Raw genomic sequence first — 17,698 nt, 5'->3', positions numbered from 1 at the left:
GATGAAAACAACCATAAAAGACAAGGAAATGCACTATATAATGATTTAAGGCACAGTAGATCAAGAAGACATAACATTGGTCAAATCTATGCACCAAATGACAGACCTGCTAAATACACAATACAACTGTTACTTGAATTGAAGAAAGAGATAGACAGCACCACAATAGTGGTAAGAGATTTAAATATGCCACTCTAACCAAAAGATGGGTCAACTCAAAAGAAGCTAAACAAAGATGAAGAAGATTCAGCCAACTCAACCTTGTGTATGTACTCCAAGAACTGCACCCAACTAAAACTCAATTCACTTTCTCTCAAGTCCACATAGTACATTCTCCAGAACTGATCACATATTAGGGCACAAAGCAAGCCTCAACAAATCCAAAAACATGGAAATAATACAAAGTATCTTCTCAGACCACAATGCCTTAAAACTAGAAATTAAACACAAAAGGATAAAGCTTATAAACCACCAACAAGGAAACTAAGTAATACCTTACTAGAACATGACTGGGTTATAGAAGAGATGTTGTTCACTGCCCTTGAGTCAAGCATGACTAATAGGGACCCTATGAAAAAAAGACCTGAAGGGTTTAAGTTTCTCAAAGTTCATAGAGTTTCCTGAGGCATGCTGTTTAGCAAGTGGATGCTACTCCTACTTCCAAACCTGTATTAAACTGGGAGCCCCATAAACACTGTCCACCATGGTAACAGTTATGGCATTTGACACCCCAGTGGCACAAGGTTGAGCATCACAGCAACCGCAGGTTACTTCAGTACACCATACTGACAGAAGAGTGCTGTACCACTTAGAAGAAGGTTCCTACAAAATATAATAACAGCCAACTTTTAAATACAAAGACCTTCCAAGGTCTTGTTGACTCACAAAGAGGCTTAAATAAAAAAACAACCAATATAGTAGGTTGTTGTTGTTTTGTGCCACTGAGTTGTCTGCAACCCATAGTGACCCTATGTACAGCAGCTCTGAACCCTTCCCTGTCCTGAGCCATTCTCATTAACTCTGATACACCAACCCCCACTGCCCCAGAAACTATATCGATCCATCTCATTCAGGTTAGAGCTCCCTAAAGAACTCCTATGTTATTTTGTGTACCGCAGAATCAGAACCGACCCATAACTGACCCTCTGATGGGTTTTAAGAGGCAGTTAATCACACAAGAGGAGATTGCCCAGCCTTCTCCTGTAAAGCAGCTGGTGGCCTTGAACCACGTGCCTTCAAGATTGCAGCACAGATTCTATGGGGGAACAAACCTACTATACTTCTAGAAAAGACTTTTTTTCCTCTGAGCAAACACAGCTGTCCATCTTTATGATAGCTGTGGCTCTAACTTAGCCCACACAGGCACTGCTAATACCTCCCTAAGGGACAGAGAAAAGACATCTGTCAGGTAACATGTGTCTACCAGATTTTTTCTCAACCTCTTCTCTGTGGTTAAGAGTCTAGGAACATTTCCACACAGGAGATTTACTATTTGCTAGAGATATTAGTTTAAAAGGGAAAGGAATCGCTTCAACTATTTAGATCCTCCCAGAAGAGCTGTGGGTGAGCATTAACATTACTGGAAAGTATATTCGTTTTCTCCTGGACACAGAGCCTACTAATTGGTCCTAAACGCTTTCTGAGGTCCCAACTCTTCTCACTATTTCATAGTTGTTGGAATGGACGGAAAACCTCATAAGCAGTTCCTTACTTCACCTCTGCCTTGCATGTGGACTTCCGACTTGTAAAATAACCCAGTGGTAGATGGAATTTGCTCCAGGACTTAAGAACAGTAAATGACATAGCTGAGCCTCTACACTTGTGGTTCCTAACCTCTACACTATAATAGACAAAGTGCTAGTCTATAGGCCTTTTATTGTAAGAACCACCTTCCCTCTGTAACTTGATTTGTGCCACTGTTAGAACCTCTACTCGGAATATTATTGCTTTTTAATTTTTTACTCATGTACTTTCAACTTGTTAGTTAAATTTGTGTCTTCTAGGCTGCAACACTTCCATGATACATCTTCAAGGATATGAACATGTACGGCTAAGCACAACTGATAACAGTGAATCTAAATTACAAAATCAATCTCCATAATAGTCTATGTGTTCCCTACTGCCAAAGGGGCCCTTTAGAGTAGTGAGAGAAGATCTTCACCCTGAAATCTACAGCGTCCCTTTTCATCAGGAAGTAGCTAAGAGAATACGCCATCCCCTTTTCCTTATGAATCACGGTGAAGTCTCTCTCAGGGAGGAGTGATAGTGAATGGCAAAGGACACACTGACAAAGGAGAGTAATCATAACTGGCTTTGACAAGCACTGTGGCAATTGGACAATTAAAACAGACATTCAAAGGGGGGGGAAAAAAGAACAATGAACTGGGGAGGAGGGTAGAGAAAATAGTGCAACAATGAATGAATGAAAACCCAAAATCTCTGTAAATGTCCCTTAAAACTAATAAAATTAAATAATAATAAAAAAATTTTTTTTAAAAAAGGGAAAGGAATTTCCCGTATTTTTCAACTTCTCTAATCCTCTGCAGGTATCCTGCTTTTTACGAGACCTCTTTAGTTGGAGCAAAAATTCAAAAATAAAGAACTGTCACTGCTTCTTATCTCTGAAAATAAAAACAGCTGTATTATCAGTGAGCATTTCTTCAGCACAGCCACCTGTACAACGTGCTATCACCATCAGCATTAACTGTCATTTTCAAAGCAGAAACAGTAACTAGAGAAGTGTATTCTGGATAGAGACATCAGTGGCATAAACAAATGAATGCCAAAATAGAACAAGCCAATCATCATAGAGCAGCATCCACCCATCAGATAAGTGATGTGGAGTTCCTGAGTAGTACAAAAAACTTGGACACTAGATTACCAACTAAAAAGGTTTCCATTCACTCACAGGCCAGGATACTTCCAAAGATCACATCCTTGGAAACCTGAAGCAGCGTGTGTACCCTACACACAGGGTCACCAAGAGTCAGAATTTAGTCAACTCTTTATCTACAACAAGAAGATAAAGACACCCTCAGAAGAGAGTGTGGTTAACTTGGATGTCACCACAAGATGGCTAAAATGAACAACTCAACTGCTTAAAGGAAATGGCTAGCTGAAGGCATTTAGGAAGAACCTTATCTCTATTGAGTGAATAGCATATTATAGTAATATACTGAGTTCAAGCATACTATAACACTCCAAAGAATCTTAATGGCATAACGTGTAATATGTTAGGCTGCTAGTCAAAAGGTCAGCATTTCAAATCCACCAACTTCTCAGCTAGAAGACAGATGAGCAATCTCCTCCCATAAATATTTGAAGCCTTGGACTTCCCCTCCACACACACAAACACACACCCATCGATGAGCTCTATGAGAAAGAATCAGCTGGACAGCAGTGGAGTGAGTACATAACATCTCAATAATAAGCTAGTTACTGGTTCACCAAAAGAGATCCTCTAAGGATATTTAATAAGAAAAAGGATACCAATCATAATTTAAAAACAAACAAATAAAAATCCCACTCTCTTCTATGGTGTATATGCCTGAAATGGAAATACTTAAAATATTTATAATCATAATTAATGAAATTTAAAAGTTCCTCAAAACAAAAGATAATGAAAATACAATGTACCAAAACCTCTGGGATGCAGCTAAGGCAGTCCTCAAGGGACAGTTCATAGATAGGCAAACACATAAAAAGCAAAGAAAGAAGCCAAATTAATGATCTAACTCAATACCTTCATCAAACAGAAAAAGAACAATAATCTAACCCCATAGTCTCTAAAAGAAAGGAAATTATAAGAACAAGAGCTGAAATCAGTGAAAAGAAACAATTTAAATCATTAACAAAATCAGGAGTTGGTTTTTAGAAAGTATCAATAAGATAGACAAAACATTGGCAAATTTAACAAAAGAAAAAATAACTAAGGAATGACAGAGGTGGCATTATAACAGAAACAGAGAAAATTAAATCTATAGTATTAAATTATTATGAAAAGCTGTACAGGAAAGGAAGACCCTCCATGAGATGGATTGATTCAGTGGCTGGGGTAATGGGGGTGGGTATGTCAGAGACGATTAGCACAGGATAGAGCAGGGTTTAGGGCAGTTGTGCATAGGGTCTCTATGAGTGGCAGGCTCGATGGCACATAACAATAACAACAACATACTCTGATAAATTTGAAAGCCTAGAGAAAATGGACAAATTCCTTGAAACTCACACCATACCAAATTGGCTAGGACAGATGCAGAACATCTGAACAGACCCATCACGAAAGAAGAGACTAAGCAGGTCATAAAAAGACTCCCCCACAAAAAAAAAAAAGTCCTAGACCAGATAGCTTCATGGCTGAATTCTACCAAACATTCAGAGAAGATTTATTACCGATTATACTTAAAGTATTTTTAAAAAAACAGAAAAAGAAGGAACACTCCCAGAGTCATTCTATGAAACAAGCATAAGCCTAATACCAAAACTAGTCAACTATATTACAGAAAAAAGAAACTATAGACCAGTATTTCTCATGAACATAAATGCAAAAATCCTTAACCAAATCCTAGCCAATAGAATACAAAAGCACATAAAAAAAAATAATAATAATTCATCATGATCAAGTGAGATTCATAACAGGTATGCAAGGATAGTTCAACATAAGACAAGCAATTAACATAATTCATCACATTAACAAAGCAAATAACAAGAACCATATTATCCAAGCAATTGATGGAGAAAAGGCATATGACAAACTCCAATACCCCTTCCTTCACTCAGCAAAATTGGAATAGAAGGTAATTTCCTTAACCTAGTGAAAAGTATATATGAAAAAAGAAGAACCAATATAATTTTCAATGGAGAAAGGCTAAAGGTATTTTCCTTGAAAACAGGGACCAGACAAGGATGCTCACTGTAATCACTTCGATTCAATATTGCATTGGAAGTACTTGCTAGGGCAATATGACAGGAAGGAAATAAAAGGCAAGCAGATTGAAAAAGAGATGGTTAAACTGCTACTCTATACAGATGATATAATGGTGTACACAGAAAACCACAAGCACTCAACAAAAAAACTGTTAGTGCTAGTAAACCAATTTAGTAAAGAGGCAGGATATATAAGAGCAATATCCAAAAACCAGTGATATTCCTCTACAGTAACAAGGACCATTTACAATAGCCAACCACAAATTGAGATACTTGGGAATGTCCCTAACTAGAGACACAAAAAGACCTGCAGAAAAAGAAAATTACAGAACATTTCTACAAGTCACAAAAAAAGATCTAAAGAAATGTAAAAATGTGCTTTGAAAAAAGTTGTTTACTAACTATATGTAAGCTGATTTTAGAATAAATTCCCTTTAAGCTGAGAAAAATTAATTTTATACATACTTCAAAATCTTCTTCAAAACTGGTTGTATATTCATGAGCTCCACCATTTTCGAAATCACTTTCTTCCTTTTCAGTTTCCTAGAGGCAAAAATTAAACATGCAAGAAAAAAATAAATAAGACATAAGTTTCATCCTTACAATTAGGTTAAGCAAATATAGAATTTCTTAGATTCATTTGATGTTACCAACTAAAAAAATTAAATACTTATAAAGCTAACAGGACCTAACTCTAATTTTTAAGAAAAACAGAATAAAAAATCTGATCATTTATAAACATAATAAAAAAAGCAGGAAACATTTGTAAATCTTATGGCTAAAAATATGTTAAACAAATAAATTCTAAACTTCTAGTTGTCCCTCCAGACATTTTGTTTCTTATCCATGAATATGTTCCCAACTGGACGGTACTCACCTTGTCTACAATGTTAAGATATAAAGAAATGTGGGCTAAAGGACAACTAACGGTCCTGTCAGAAAGTCCTAATCATTAAAATAGAAATTAAAGAGACTCTTCATTTTAAGACCTTATTCATCCATGTCCTTTCTCCTTTTATTTGAGAGAAGTATAGGAATCTACTGCTCAGACTGTGCAGAAAAACAGTATGTTCCCAGCTTGACCTAGCTATTTTGTCAGCCTCCTCTTGTTCTAATCACTTGACCATTCTGAGACAGAACCACACTTATGACTATAGATTTACTATAGCCATGAAGGATACTGAAGAAGAGATACAGAAGACAAAAGTCTGAGTTTCCAAATCCCAAGGGACAAATTACAGCCTGCAGAGCAGATATTATCAACAACCAGGAAGCTCTCCAAGTCTTAGTGTCCCAGGCTTCTGTTGACAGCCTGCATGGTAGTCAAGATCATTCCTTGTTAGACTATTGAGCCCCCAGGTGAGTCTGGCCACCCCTTCACGCCAATACATATCTTTCAATGTGGCTGGATGCTCCACAGAACAAGGTATCACAGTTATCCCAAGGACTGCTTCTCAGGAGTCAAGCCTAAAGGGAGCTTTGGTGGCCTAGTGGCAAGAAGCTGCACTGCAATCCCAGAGGTAAGCAGTTCGAATCCACCAGATGCTCTTCTGGAGAAGGAGAGGCAATCTCCTCCTGTACTGGTCAGATCCGATTTGATGGTATACACACACACAAAAAATAATTAATAATAATAAATCTGTACACACTCAGAGTCAAGCCTACCTTCTTGTTGTTGTTGTTGTTATGTGCCATCAAGTCGCTTGCGACTCATAGCGACCCTATGTACAACAGCCCTAAACTCTGCTCTGTCCTGTGACAATCTCACTGTCTCCAACACACCCATCCCAATTACCCCAGTCACTGAATCAGTCCACCTCATAGAGGGCCTTCCCCTCCTGCGCTGTCCCTCCACCCTACCAAGCATGATGTCCCTTCTCCAAGGACCGGTCCTTCCTTACAACATATCCAAAGTATGTTAGATGGAGCCTCAGAATCCTTGCCTCCAGGGAGCCTCCTGGTTTAACCCTTTCCAGGATAAATCTGTTTGTTTTCCTAGCAATCCATGGTACCCTCAACACTCCTCTCCAGCACCACAGCTCAAAAGCATCAATTCTCCTTCTACTTAGTCACTGTCCAACTCTCGATGCATAACAAGTGATAGCAAAGACCATGGCCTGTATCAGACTCCAGAGAGACACCATTGCTCTTCAGTACTTTGGAGAGGTCCCTAACAGCAGACTTTCCTATGGCAATACATCTTTTCATTTCCTGGCTACTGGTGCCGAGAGTGTTGACTGTGGAGCTAAGCAAACTAAAGCTGTGAACAATCTCAATCTCTTCACCATCCATCCTGATGCAGCCTACCTTACTAAAGGTAAAACTAGATCCTTTAGCCTGTGAGCTCCACTAGCTTTATTATTTTTTACTGATGACTGTTTTGGAAAAGAACATTAAGAATAGAGACCCCTCTTGAAGATTACAGTAATATTTTCTCTCTTAAATAATGACATTTCCTTAATCTATCAAATTTGGCAAATACCTTGAAAATACCCGATATCTTTTGACTTTTAACTGAACCTATATTAAACCTTTTGTGATGTTTGTATTTAAAAAAATTTCCACAACCTAAGTGCCCATCAACAAACGAATGGATAGAGAAGTTGTGGTATATTCACATAATGAAGTACTACGCTGCATTGAAAAACAAGGAACTCATGCAATATTATTCAAAATAGGTGACCCTGGAGGACATTATGCTGAGTGAAATATCTCAGTCACAAAGGGACAAATACTGTATGGTGCCACTGTTGTAGAATGAGGCTGACATCAGGGTAGTGGTAAGACTGAGAAAAACTGGATAAATTATGTATACTGCACTGAAGCCGATGAGGAAGAGAACAGTTTAAAAGTAATATATTTTAGGGCATTATGATTATAACAAGAGTTCGGAATGAGGGTTGCAGAGTGGAGTATACTAAGTTGGGGGTGTAGGAAGGGGACTGTATACAAACAAAGGAGTTTTTCTTTTGCTTTTCAAGGAGAAGAGCCAAGTGGGGGTGGTGGTGGGGGCGGGGAGAAAAATGCAACAATGAATGAATGGAAATCCAAAATCTCTGTAAATGTTCATTGAAATTAATTAAAAAAAGACATTTCCCCCACCCCATTTTCTCAAATTTAAATTCAGTCAATTAAATATAATGCAATATTGAAAAGACTGGCTACTCAGTAACCCAAATATATTCTATGCAAAGGTCTTTGTAAAAGTTTTCTCTCTCTTCAGTTAAGAAATGAATTGTTTGGAGCTCTGGTGGCCTAATGGCAAGAAGCTCTACTGCAATCCCGGGGGTACATGGTTTGAACCCACCAGATGCTCTGCTGGAGAAGGAGGGGCAATCTCCTCCTGTACCAGTCAGATCCGATTTGATGGTACACACATAAAAAAATAATAATTTTTTTTAAAAAAGAAATGAATGGTTTGATAGTGTATACATTAAACTTGTCATTTTGTACTATCCATAACCAAGATTACCTTCTATATGACCCACAAATTTAAAACGAATGAGAATTCAAATTTTATATTAAAATCTCTTCCTTCTTAGGGAGTTCTGATGGCACAGTGATAAGAGAATCAGAAATGCAATTTACTGCCTCTGAAAACTCACTGCAGGACCAGCTAAGATTTGGTTCTGATATGACCACACATAACAAAAAACAGTGTCTAAAAAGAAGAATAACGCTCCTAATAAAATGGTACTATGAAAGCAATGAAACATGCATGAAATCATGTGCTTACATGTGGTCATCAAATTTATCATTTATAAGTATGCATCTTCCTTACCACATTTTCTTCATTTCTGTGTCTCTGAGCCAACATCCATACTGATGACCCTTCCTCAGAGCTGTGCTGAAGAGACAGAGCACAGCCATAATCAGCAAATATGCCAGTGAGAAAATAGAGTTACAAAAGAATGCTAACACAGTATCCCCAACAGAAGCAAAGTCACTCTGCAGTTAGCAGGCAGATGTTGACGTTAAAACACTGAGACTTGGGCCATTATCTCTGACTTATAATGCATCATGCAGCTTAAGGCAAGTAACTTAACCTCTCTGTGTCTCAAATTTTTCCTTCAAAACACAGAGACACTCAGCAACAATAACAAAATTCAACAGGGCAGCAAACAACAAATGCTGGTGAGGGTGTACAGAGAGTGGAACCTTTATTCACTGCTGGTAGGAATGTAAAATGGTGCCTCCACTATGAAAGATTATCTGATGTTTTCTCAAAAAGCCAGACAGAGACACAACCATTTGACTCAGCAATTCCACCATGGAGAATATACCCTAAATAAACCACAGCACAGCCATGTTTATTGCTACATTATTCACAAAAACAAAGAGATGAAAGCAACCCAAGGGCCCATCAACAAATGAATGGATAGAAAAAGCATGGTACATTCACACAATGGAATATCATGCAGCACTGAAAAGCAGTGAATTCACAACATGGAGGAGCCTGGAGGACATTATACTGAGCAAAATATTTCAGTCAGAAAAGGGCAAACACTGCAGAACATTGTTATAAAATAGGAAAGACATGTGGGGGGAGTTGGGGAGAGAATGGGAAAAGAATGGATAGATAATATACAATGCATTAGAAGAGAAAAGGGAGAGAACTCTCTAAAAGGAATATATGATTAGGCATTATATGTATGAGAACAATCTGGAATAAGGAGTGCATTGTGCTGTGGGTTAGGGGAGGGCAAGAAAATGTACAACAATAAAAAAAATAATCCTTTTTTAAAAAACCACAGACACAATGCCAGTAAGTAGTCAGTAGAACCAAAGAGAAGAATAAAAAAATAATGCACATAAGGCACTATCAGTGGGTTTCACAAAGGAAAAGACCATTAACATTACGGTTCTTATTTGTTGTTAAGGACCATAAAGTCAGCTCTAACTCATAACAATCCTTTGTGACGAGAACAAAGTGTTCCCCAATCCTCATAATCTCTGCTGTGCTTAAACTCACTGTTAATATTATTGCTATAAAAATTCATAATATTTTGGAAGATGTTACTCAAAACTATTCAAACTGTGTATAAAACTGGTAATAACATTATGTGTTATTCATGAGATTAAATAAAATTCTCATTGTGAATACAAAAAAATATTTTCCCAGATATACCATGGTTCTCTACATGTTCAGAAAATTATTTTGTCACATTTCAGGATCTGTATAAATGCAAAAGAAGCAAGCAAAGACGAGTTACACTGACTGGCATGTTGTGCCTTACTTAATGTTGATGTTATATAATACAAGAAGCCCAGAGAGCAGAGCTTTGTTGCTAATCCTAAAGCAGCACTTCTCCAGCGGCTGAAATCTACCAGCGCTCCTCAGGAGACTTAAGTACATCTCCTACCATGCAATTTACACACCCTAGAAGAGGCACCAGGGGGACAGCTCTTCTGAGTGGTTCTAATTCAACAGCAATCAGTTTGAAGCATAGAATCCGTAACTGATTTCATGAGCAAAAAGGTGGCTGTCAGTACCTTCCAAGATCATTTCTGGAATTTTTAAAGAGAAAAATCTTTCACATAAATTTGCTCTTTAGTGAGGGGCGAAAAAAAAGATTGCAAATTATCATATGGATTTTTTTTAATATTGAGAGCATGTGAGAAGTGATAACCTTGTCTATATACAAAATTAAAATAATTTGATGGGGTTTTTTAAACTTTTTTTAAAGTAATTAGAACTTAAAAAAAAAAGTAATTAGAACTTAATTAGAACAATGGGCTTAGGCCCAGAAGAGATTGTGAAGAAGCCTCAAGGTCTGGCAGAGTTTCATTCTGTTGGACATGTGACCCCAAGAGTTGGCACCTACCATAACACAGAATTAAAACAGCAAGTGCTACTCATGCACTAATTCTAGTGAAGAAGGCTGATAGAGAACGTATAAGAGTTGGAAAACAGAAAATAATATATTTTTATCTAAGAATTCCACTTCAAGAGATTTATTTATTTAAAAGGAAAAAAAATATATATATGGTAGATCCCTACCAAGAAAACTGCAATGATTACCACAGTAAATTGGGAAAAACAATATGCTGAGTGATGTATTTTGCTTTGTCTTTAAACTGATTTTTATTTGAGGAAAACTTTACAAATCTCACTGGTTTTTCATATAATCCTTTATAGGTATTTTGTTTTATAACAATATTCACTGCCATTGATTGAAGTTAGTATAAGATGTGCTAGTCTAATGCTATGCTGAAAGCAAGGTGTCAAACTCTCCAATACTATTGAACTGTTTCTCTTTTTAATTCAGTTTGCTTTTTGTATTTTCAAGTTTTGTTACTAAGTCCATACTTATCTGCAATTGTTATATCATCCTGTTGAATTCTTTTATCATTATGAAGTACTTTTGTCTCTAGTAAGGCTTTTTTTATCAAAAAGTCTTTTGTCTGTTATCACAACCATTACAGCTCTATTGCAATTAATATTTGATGGCTTACTTCTTTCCATCTTTTTACTTTTACTCTATTTGGGTGTTTTAAGATAAAATATGTCTCCTGTGTGCCTCCCAGGATCAACACTTAAATAACCATCTTCAATCACTTCCTTTTGTCGGCTCTGCTGTCATTGCTGGTGTTATTATACACTACAATCAATATAACTCAAGGTAAATTACCATACCTTCCTTCGTGATTCTTTATCTTTTTCATTATTCCTTGATAAATTATCTTCATGACTAGAAAGTAAAGACAAAATAAAAGTTTAGTTTTAAAAAATAAAATACTTTATAACTCAGACATAATTCTTACCATTATTTTTACACAATCAAGAACTACTAGAAATAGGCAAACTTCCAAAGCACATTTTCTCAGAACAAAAAATACTAAAATCTTCCTAATAGTTTTACTATCTCAGTAATAATTCAAAATAATAAATATCTTAAGCAGAAAAAAGGGGGAATCTGGTACTTTTTTTGACAAAACCTTTTGAATATATTTAAACATATATCCTTATCAGTTCAAGAAAATTCCTAGAGTTTTATTAGTCAATCACAAGAACTATTTGTTTAATATAATAATATTTGTCTTTTATAAAGAAATCTTTTCTAACTAAGGAGGGCCTGAAGCATCTGCTAAGGACTGTAGTTGGCAATATTAATTGAAACTCAACATCAAGAAAATGAAGATTCTCCCTCTGTGGGGCTGGTGCTTCCCTAGAGGCCTCTTGTCCCGACCCTCAAGCGCTGGGGATGAACTTCGGCTTGTCTTCCAAGCAGAAGAGCATCCAAATCATCCTGTCTCCATACCTTTTCAACATGTATGCAGAGCCGGGAGGCTGGGCTCTATGACGAGAATTGTGGCATCAGGATTGGTGGAAGATCTATTAACAATCCGCGTTAGGCAGATGACACAACCCTGCTCGCTGAAACTGACGAGGACCTCATGCACTTGCTGCAGAGGGTCAAGGACTGCAGCCTTCAGTATGGACTGAGGCTCGGTGTCAAGATGACAAAGATTCTCACCACTGGACCAATTGGCAGCGTCAGGATGGATGGCGAAGAGATTGAGATTGTTCACAGCTTCAGTTTGCTCGGCTCCACAGTCAACACTCTTGGCACCAGCAGTCAGGAAATCAAAAAGCATATCGTGATGGGAAAGTCTGCTGTTAGGGCCCTCTCTAAAGTACTCAAGAGCAACGGTGTCTCTCTGGAGACTAAGGTGCGCCTGATACAGGCCATGGTCTTTGTAATCGCTTGTTATGCATCAGAGAGCTAGACAATGACTAGGGAGGACCGAAGGAGAGTTGATGCCTTTGAGCTGTGGTGCTGGAGAAGAGAATTGAATGTACCATGGACTGCCAGGAAAACAAACAGATTCCTCTCGGAGAGGATTAAACCAAGCAACTCCTTGGAGGCAAGGATTCTGGGGTTTCGTCTGACATACTTTGGACATGTTGCCAGGAGGGACAGGTCCTTGGAGAGGGACATCATGCTTGGGAGGGTGGAGGGACGGCGCAGGAGGGGAAGACCCTCTATGAGATGGATTGATTCGATGACTGGGGTAATCAGGATGGGTGTGTCAGAGGCAGTGCGGTTGGCGCAGGATAGAGCAGGGTTTAGGGCTGCTGTGCATAGGGTCGCTATGAGTCGCAAACGACTCGACAGCACATAACAACAACAACAACTTTCACTGGAACTGGAAAATTACTCCATGTGCAACCTCACTCAGGTGATAATAAAAAAAGTAAAGAAAAAAAAAAGAAAATGAAGATTCTTACACTGGGTCAACTGGTAGCATCATGAAAGATGGAAAAGATTAAGACTGTTCCTAATTTCAACTTGCTAAATTCCATAATCAACACTCTTTGCCCAGCATCCAGGAAATTAAAAAATGAATTGCACTGGAGAAGTCTGCTGTCAGGGACTTCTCCAAAATGCTAAAGAGTAATGATGTCTGTCTAGGAACTAAGGTGCGCCTGATCCAGGCATGGTCTTCACAATTACTATGCATCGGAGAGCTAGACAATGACCAAAGATGACAGAAGAATTGATGACTTCGAGTTGTGGTGCTGGAGGAGAGTAGTGAATATATTATGGACTGCTAACAGGTCTGTCCTGGAGAAGATGAAACCAAGCTGCTCCTTGAAGGCAAGGATTTTAAGACTGTGTCTAAAATACTTTGGGGAGTTGCCAGGAAGCACCAGTCCTTGGAGAGGGACATCATGCTTTTAAGAGTGGAAGGACAGCACAGGAGAAAAAAACGCCAGCTGATGTGGATTGACACAGTAACTTGTGTAACAAGGGTTACCACTGTCAGAGACAGTGAGTTTGACTCAGGATAGTGCAGGGTTCAGAGCTATTATGCATAGGTTCGCTATGAGTTGCAAGCAAATCAATGGCACATAACAACAACAAAGAAAACTATCTCAAAATTAATTTTGTATGTTAGTTGGGACCTAAAATAAGATTTTAAGGTTTTCAAAATTCCAAGTTTAGTGTCAACATTTAGAATTTATATTCATATCAAGTCATTGAAGGGAGCTCTGCTGGCCTAGTCTGGAGGACAGTTAGCTGCTAACCCAACGGCAACTCCTGGCAGTTGCACAGTTCAATTCCACTAGCAGCTATGGAGGAGAACGATGGGCAATATCCTACTGTATGATTTATAGCCTCAGAAACCCAATGGAAGGTTCTCCTGGTTCTAACTCGATAGCAATGACTGAGTGAGTGAGTGAGCGAGCGAGCGATCCAACATATACTTGATAGTTTAAGAGACATAAAGAATTGTACAAAAGCTTCCTTGCATTTCTAATAAGTCTGCAATACAAAAATCAAGGAATTTAAAGTTCAGATTTAAGTGTTAGGTATGGGTCAATTTTGTAAAACTTTAACCTGAGTTCTCCTAATCAAGAAAGAAAACTATTACATATGGTTGTTATAAAGAACAAATTAAAATCTAGAACTCATCTTCAAAATAGACCTTACAAACAAACTCTTATTTTACTAAGATAGTAACAAAAGTCCACAAAAAATAGGCATTGCTGACATCAGTTTTACTGATGAAGAAATAGGCTCTTAGATGCTACCAATATCACAACTAAGAGACAGAGGAAGTTCTAGCAAGTCTGATACCAGCATCCTTCCTCTCATTATGACTCTACAGAGGTCTGGTTGTCAAAAGTAAATGCTCTTGTTTGTATTCACAATTCACAAATATTAATGTATTCACAAACATTGGGCAATAGGTAATTTAGTAGCATATCCAGCAAATACATCTTTTTTTTTAAATACATCTTTTAAAAAACTAAAAACTAGTTGCCATCAATCCAATTTTGACTCATAGAGACCTCACATGGATCAGAGCAGAACTGCTCCATAAGGTTATTGTTGTTGTTATGGGACGTCAAGTTGCCTATACAACAGCTCTGAAGCCTGCCCTGTCCTGAGCCAGTTGCACTGACTCCAATACACCTACTCCCATTGTCCCAGTAAGTTAATCTATCTTATCTGGGATCTTGGTCTCCTGTGCTGTCCCTCCACCTTTCCAAGCAGGATGGCGTCTCCAAGGATCAGTCCCTCTTGGCCACATGCCTAAAATACATGAGAGAGTTTCAAAATCCTAACCTACAAGGAGAAACTTGGTTTCGCTCTCTCCAATATAGATCTATTTGTTTTCTTGGCGGTCCATGTTCAAGACTCTTCTCCAGCACCACAACTCAAAGGAATCAATTCTTCTGCTGTCATCTTTAGTCATTTTCCAGCAATGAATAGCAAGTAATTGCGAAGACCATGGTCTGGATCAGGCACACCTTTGTCTTTAGACTGATATTGTTACTTCTCAGTACTCTGGAGAGGTCTCTGACATTAAAGACTGATTTTTCAGAAGTAGATAGCCAAGATTGAGTCTCCTATAGTTGGACTTGCCCTGCCAACAATGTGGACAGCATCTAGCGTGTTAACATCTTTAGCTTACAAGCGGCACATCAATTGGCAGATGTCAGTAAAAAGGAGGTAAACAATTCACTTGGAAAGGCCTTTATTTCTCAAGCTTTCCTTGTTCTACAGATGAGGTAACATTTTCTTCAACTTTGCAAGACTTTCAGACAAATTGTTTTCCCGAAGCTGATCTTTATTTCCCTAAAGCTGATCTTAATTTTCTAATTTTGTATGTTGTTGTTATGGACCGTCAAGTCAAAACAAATTTTCAGAGGCAGAAAATCACACTGGAGAATATTGTCCATCTTTCTCCCATGGAGCAGCTAATGAATTCAAACCACGTGTCTTTGGATAAGCAGCACAGCTCCTTACCATGTGGCCACCAGAGCTCCCTAATTTTATATGAACACATATAAAATAGGTAAAATAAGACCAATAATAACTTATATCATAAGTTTTCCGACCCATCACCCGTTGCCACTGAATGAATCCTAACCCATAATGACCCTTTAGGAAAGAACATAACTGCCCCAGAGAGTTTCCTTAGCCCAACAAATCAGCTCACGGGTTCCAAAGGCTGAACTCTCACATAGCAGATGAGCACATAATCACCTCTCCCACTCTTGCTGTTATTGTTAGGTGCCGTCAGGTAGAGCATGACTCATAGAGACCCTATGAAGAACAGATCTGTACCCTGTCCTATCCTGTGCCCTCCTCATTTCAGATATACACGAACCCACTGCAGCAGTTACTGTGTCAATCCACCTGGATGAGGGTCTTCCTCTCCTTCACAATCCCTCCACCTACTCAAGCATGATGTCCCTCTCTCAGGAATAACCTCTCCTAACAACATGCCCAAATTACATCAGATGAAACTTCATCATTTTTGCCTTCAAGGGGCATTCCAATTGTACCTTCTCTAAAACATAACTGTTTGTTCCTTTGGCAATTCATAGGCTATTCAGCACTTTTTTCCAAACACCACAATTTAAAGGCATCGATTCTCTTTCGTCGTGCTTATTCATTGTCTAGCTCTCAGATGTATAGCAAGTGACTGAAAAGACCATGGCCTGAACCAGGTGCACCTTAGTTCTCAAAGTGACATCACTGTTCCTCAATAATTCGGAGAGGTCCCCAACTAAAGAATTTCTCAGCACAATACATCTCCTGATCTTCTGACTGCTAGTAGCAAGTTACTGATTGTGGATACAAGTAAGAAGAAGTTGTTGACAGTTTCACTCTTTTCTCCATCTAACATTGATGTTGCCTATGGGTCCACTGGCAAGGATTTTTGCTTTCATCACAATGACATGCAATCCATGTTGAAGGCTGCAGTGTTTGATCTTCAGCAGCCCTAGTACACCTAAAATTTAATTTGAAAAGGCATCCAGAGAAAATGAAATTTATGATTTATTCTTAATTGGTGGCTAAAATTTGGTCAATATGAAAGGTAAATTTTAAATAATTTTATGAGAACAACTATACAAGGGGAAAAATATATATTCCTTACTGGCTGTTAGTTCCATCTCTTTTTGAACCAGAACCTCGACTTCTGTGTTCACCATTCTATCAAACAAACAAAAATTCATAACCATTAATGAACATAGAAGTAAACTCTGAAAAATATATTAAAAATTTAAAAACATCTACACAATAAGTATCTTTTAAAATAACTATTTTGATCATGTATTTTTTACTAAATTGGAAACAATGTAAAGGAGATGAATACAAGTATATTAAGATGGATCAGTATACATTACTTCAATAGGTAAAAGATTTAAAGGTGAGTTTCACTTAAAAAATTACAGACAAATCTGACTAGCTTATTTTATTGCTTAAAACAATAAATTTTCATATATCAACACCATAAAAAGTTACGATTCCTAGAGTTTTCAAAGAGGGAAATATTCAGATGACCAAGAGACTCATGAAGAAATGGTCAAAATCACTGGCAATAAGAGAGATGCAAATCAAAACCACAATGAGAGACTATCACACTCTAGTAGCAGTGGCAAAGTTTAACAGGAGAACAAGTAATAAATGTTGGAGAGGATGTGGAGAGATAGGAACTCTTATATATTGCTGATGACATTTTAAATGGTACAACCACTCTGGAATGAACTTTGGTGTTTCATCAAAAAGCTGACAATAGAAATTCCATATAAATCAGCTATTCCACTGCTTAGAATATACCCTGAAAAAATGAGAACTGACACACAAATGGAGACTTGTACACCAATGTTCACAGCAGCATTATTCACCATCACAAGAACATGGAAGTCCAAATGTCCAACCACAATTGAGTGGACTGAAAAATTATGGTACAGTCACATGATGGAATATGATGCTACATGCAGGAGCAATAACTGATTATATATATATAT

The 17,698-nt window shown here is 37.8% G+C and overlaps 1 protein-coding gene across 1 annotated transcript in view; it reads right to left on the bottom strand.

Annotated features, from left to right (window-relative positions):
* WDR60 (WD repeat domain 60) overlaps positions 1 to 17,698 on the bottom strand; it is a 290,279-nt gene that overhangs the window by 117,069 nt on the left and 155,512 nt on the right. Inside the window, exons 8-11 of the mRNA XM_006887691.1 lie at positions 16,825 to 16,880; positions 11,561 to 11,615; positions 8,705 to 8,770; positions 5,389 to 5,466 (exon numbers count right to left, since the gene is read on the bottom strand). Of these exons, the coding sequence (XP_006887753.1) occupies positions 5,389 to 5,466; positions 8,705 to 8,770; positions 11,561 to 11,615; positions 16,825 to 16,880 (255 nt within the window). The remainder of the gene's footprint in view (positions 1 to 5,388; positions 5,467 to 8,704; positions 8,771 to 11,560; positions 11,616 to 16,824; positions 16,881 to 17,698) is intronic.

Source organism: Elephantulus edwardii, unplaced genomic scaffold (assembly GCF_000299155.1).
Source record: "Elephantulus edwardii isolate Elephantulus edwardi_28Jun2011 unplaced genomic scaffold, EleEdw1.0 scaffold00060, whole genome shotgun sequence".
Classification (NCBI taxonomy): Eukaryota; Metazoa; Chordata; class Mammalia; order Macroscelidea; family Macroscelididae; genus Elephantulus; species Elephantulus edwardii.
The sequence above is the reverse complement of the archived record's forward strand: the minus strand, read 5'-3'. Positions and strand labels throughout refer to the sequence as shown.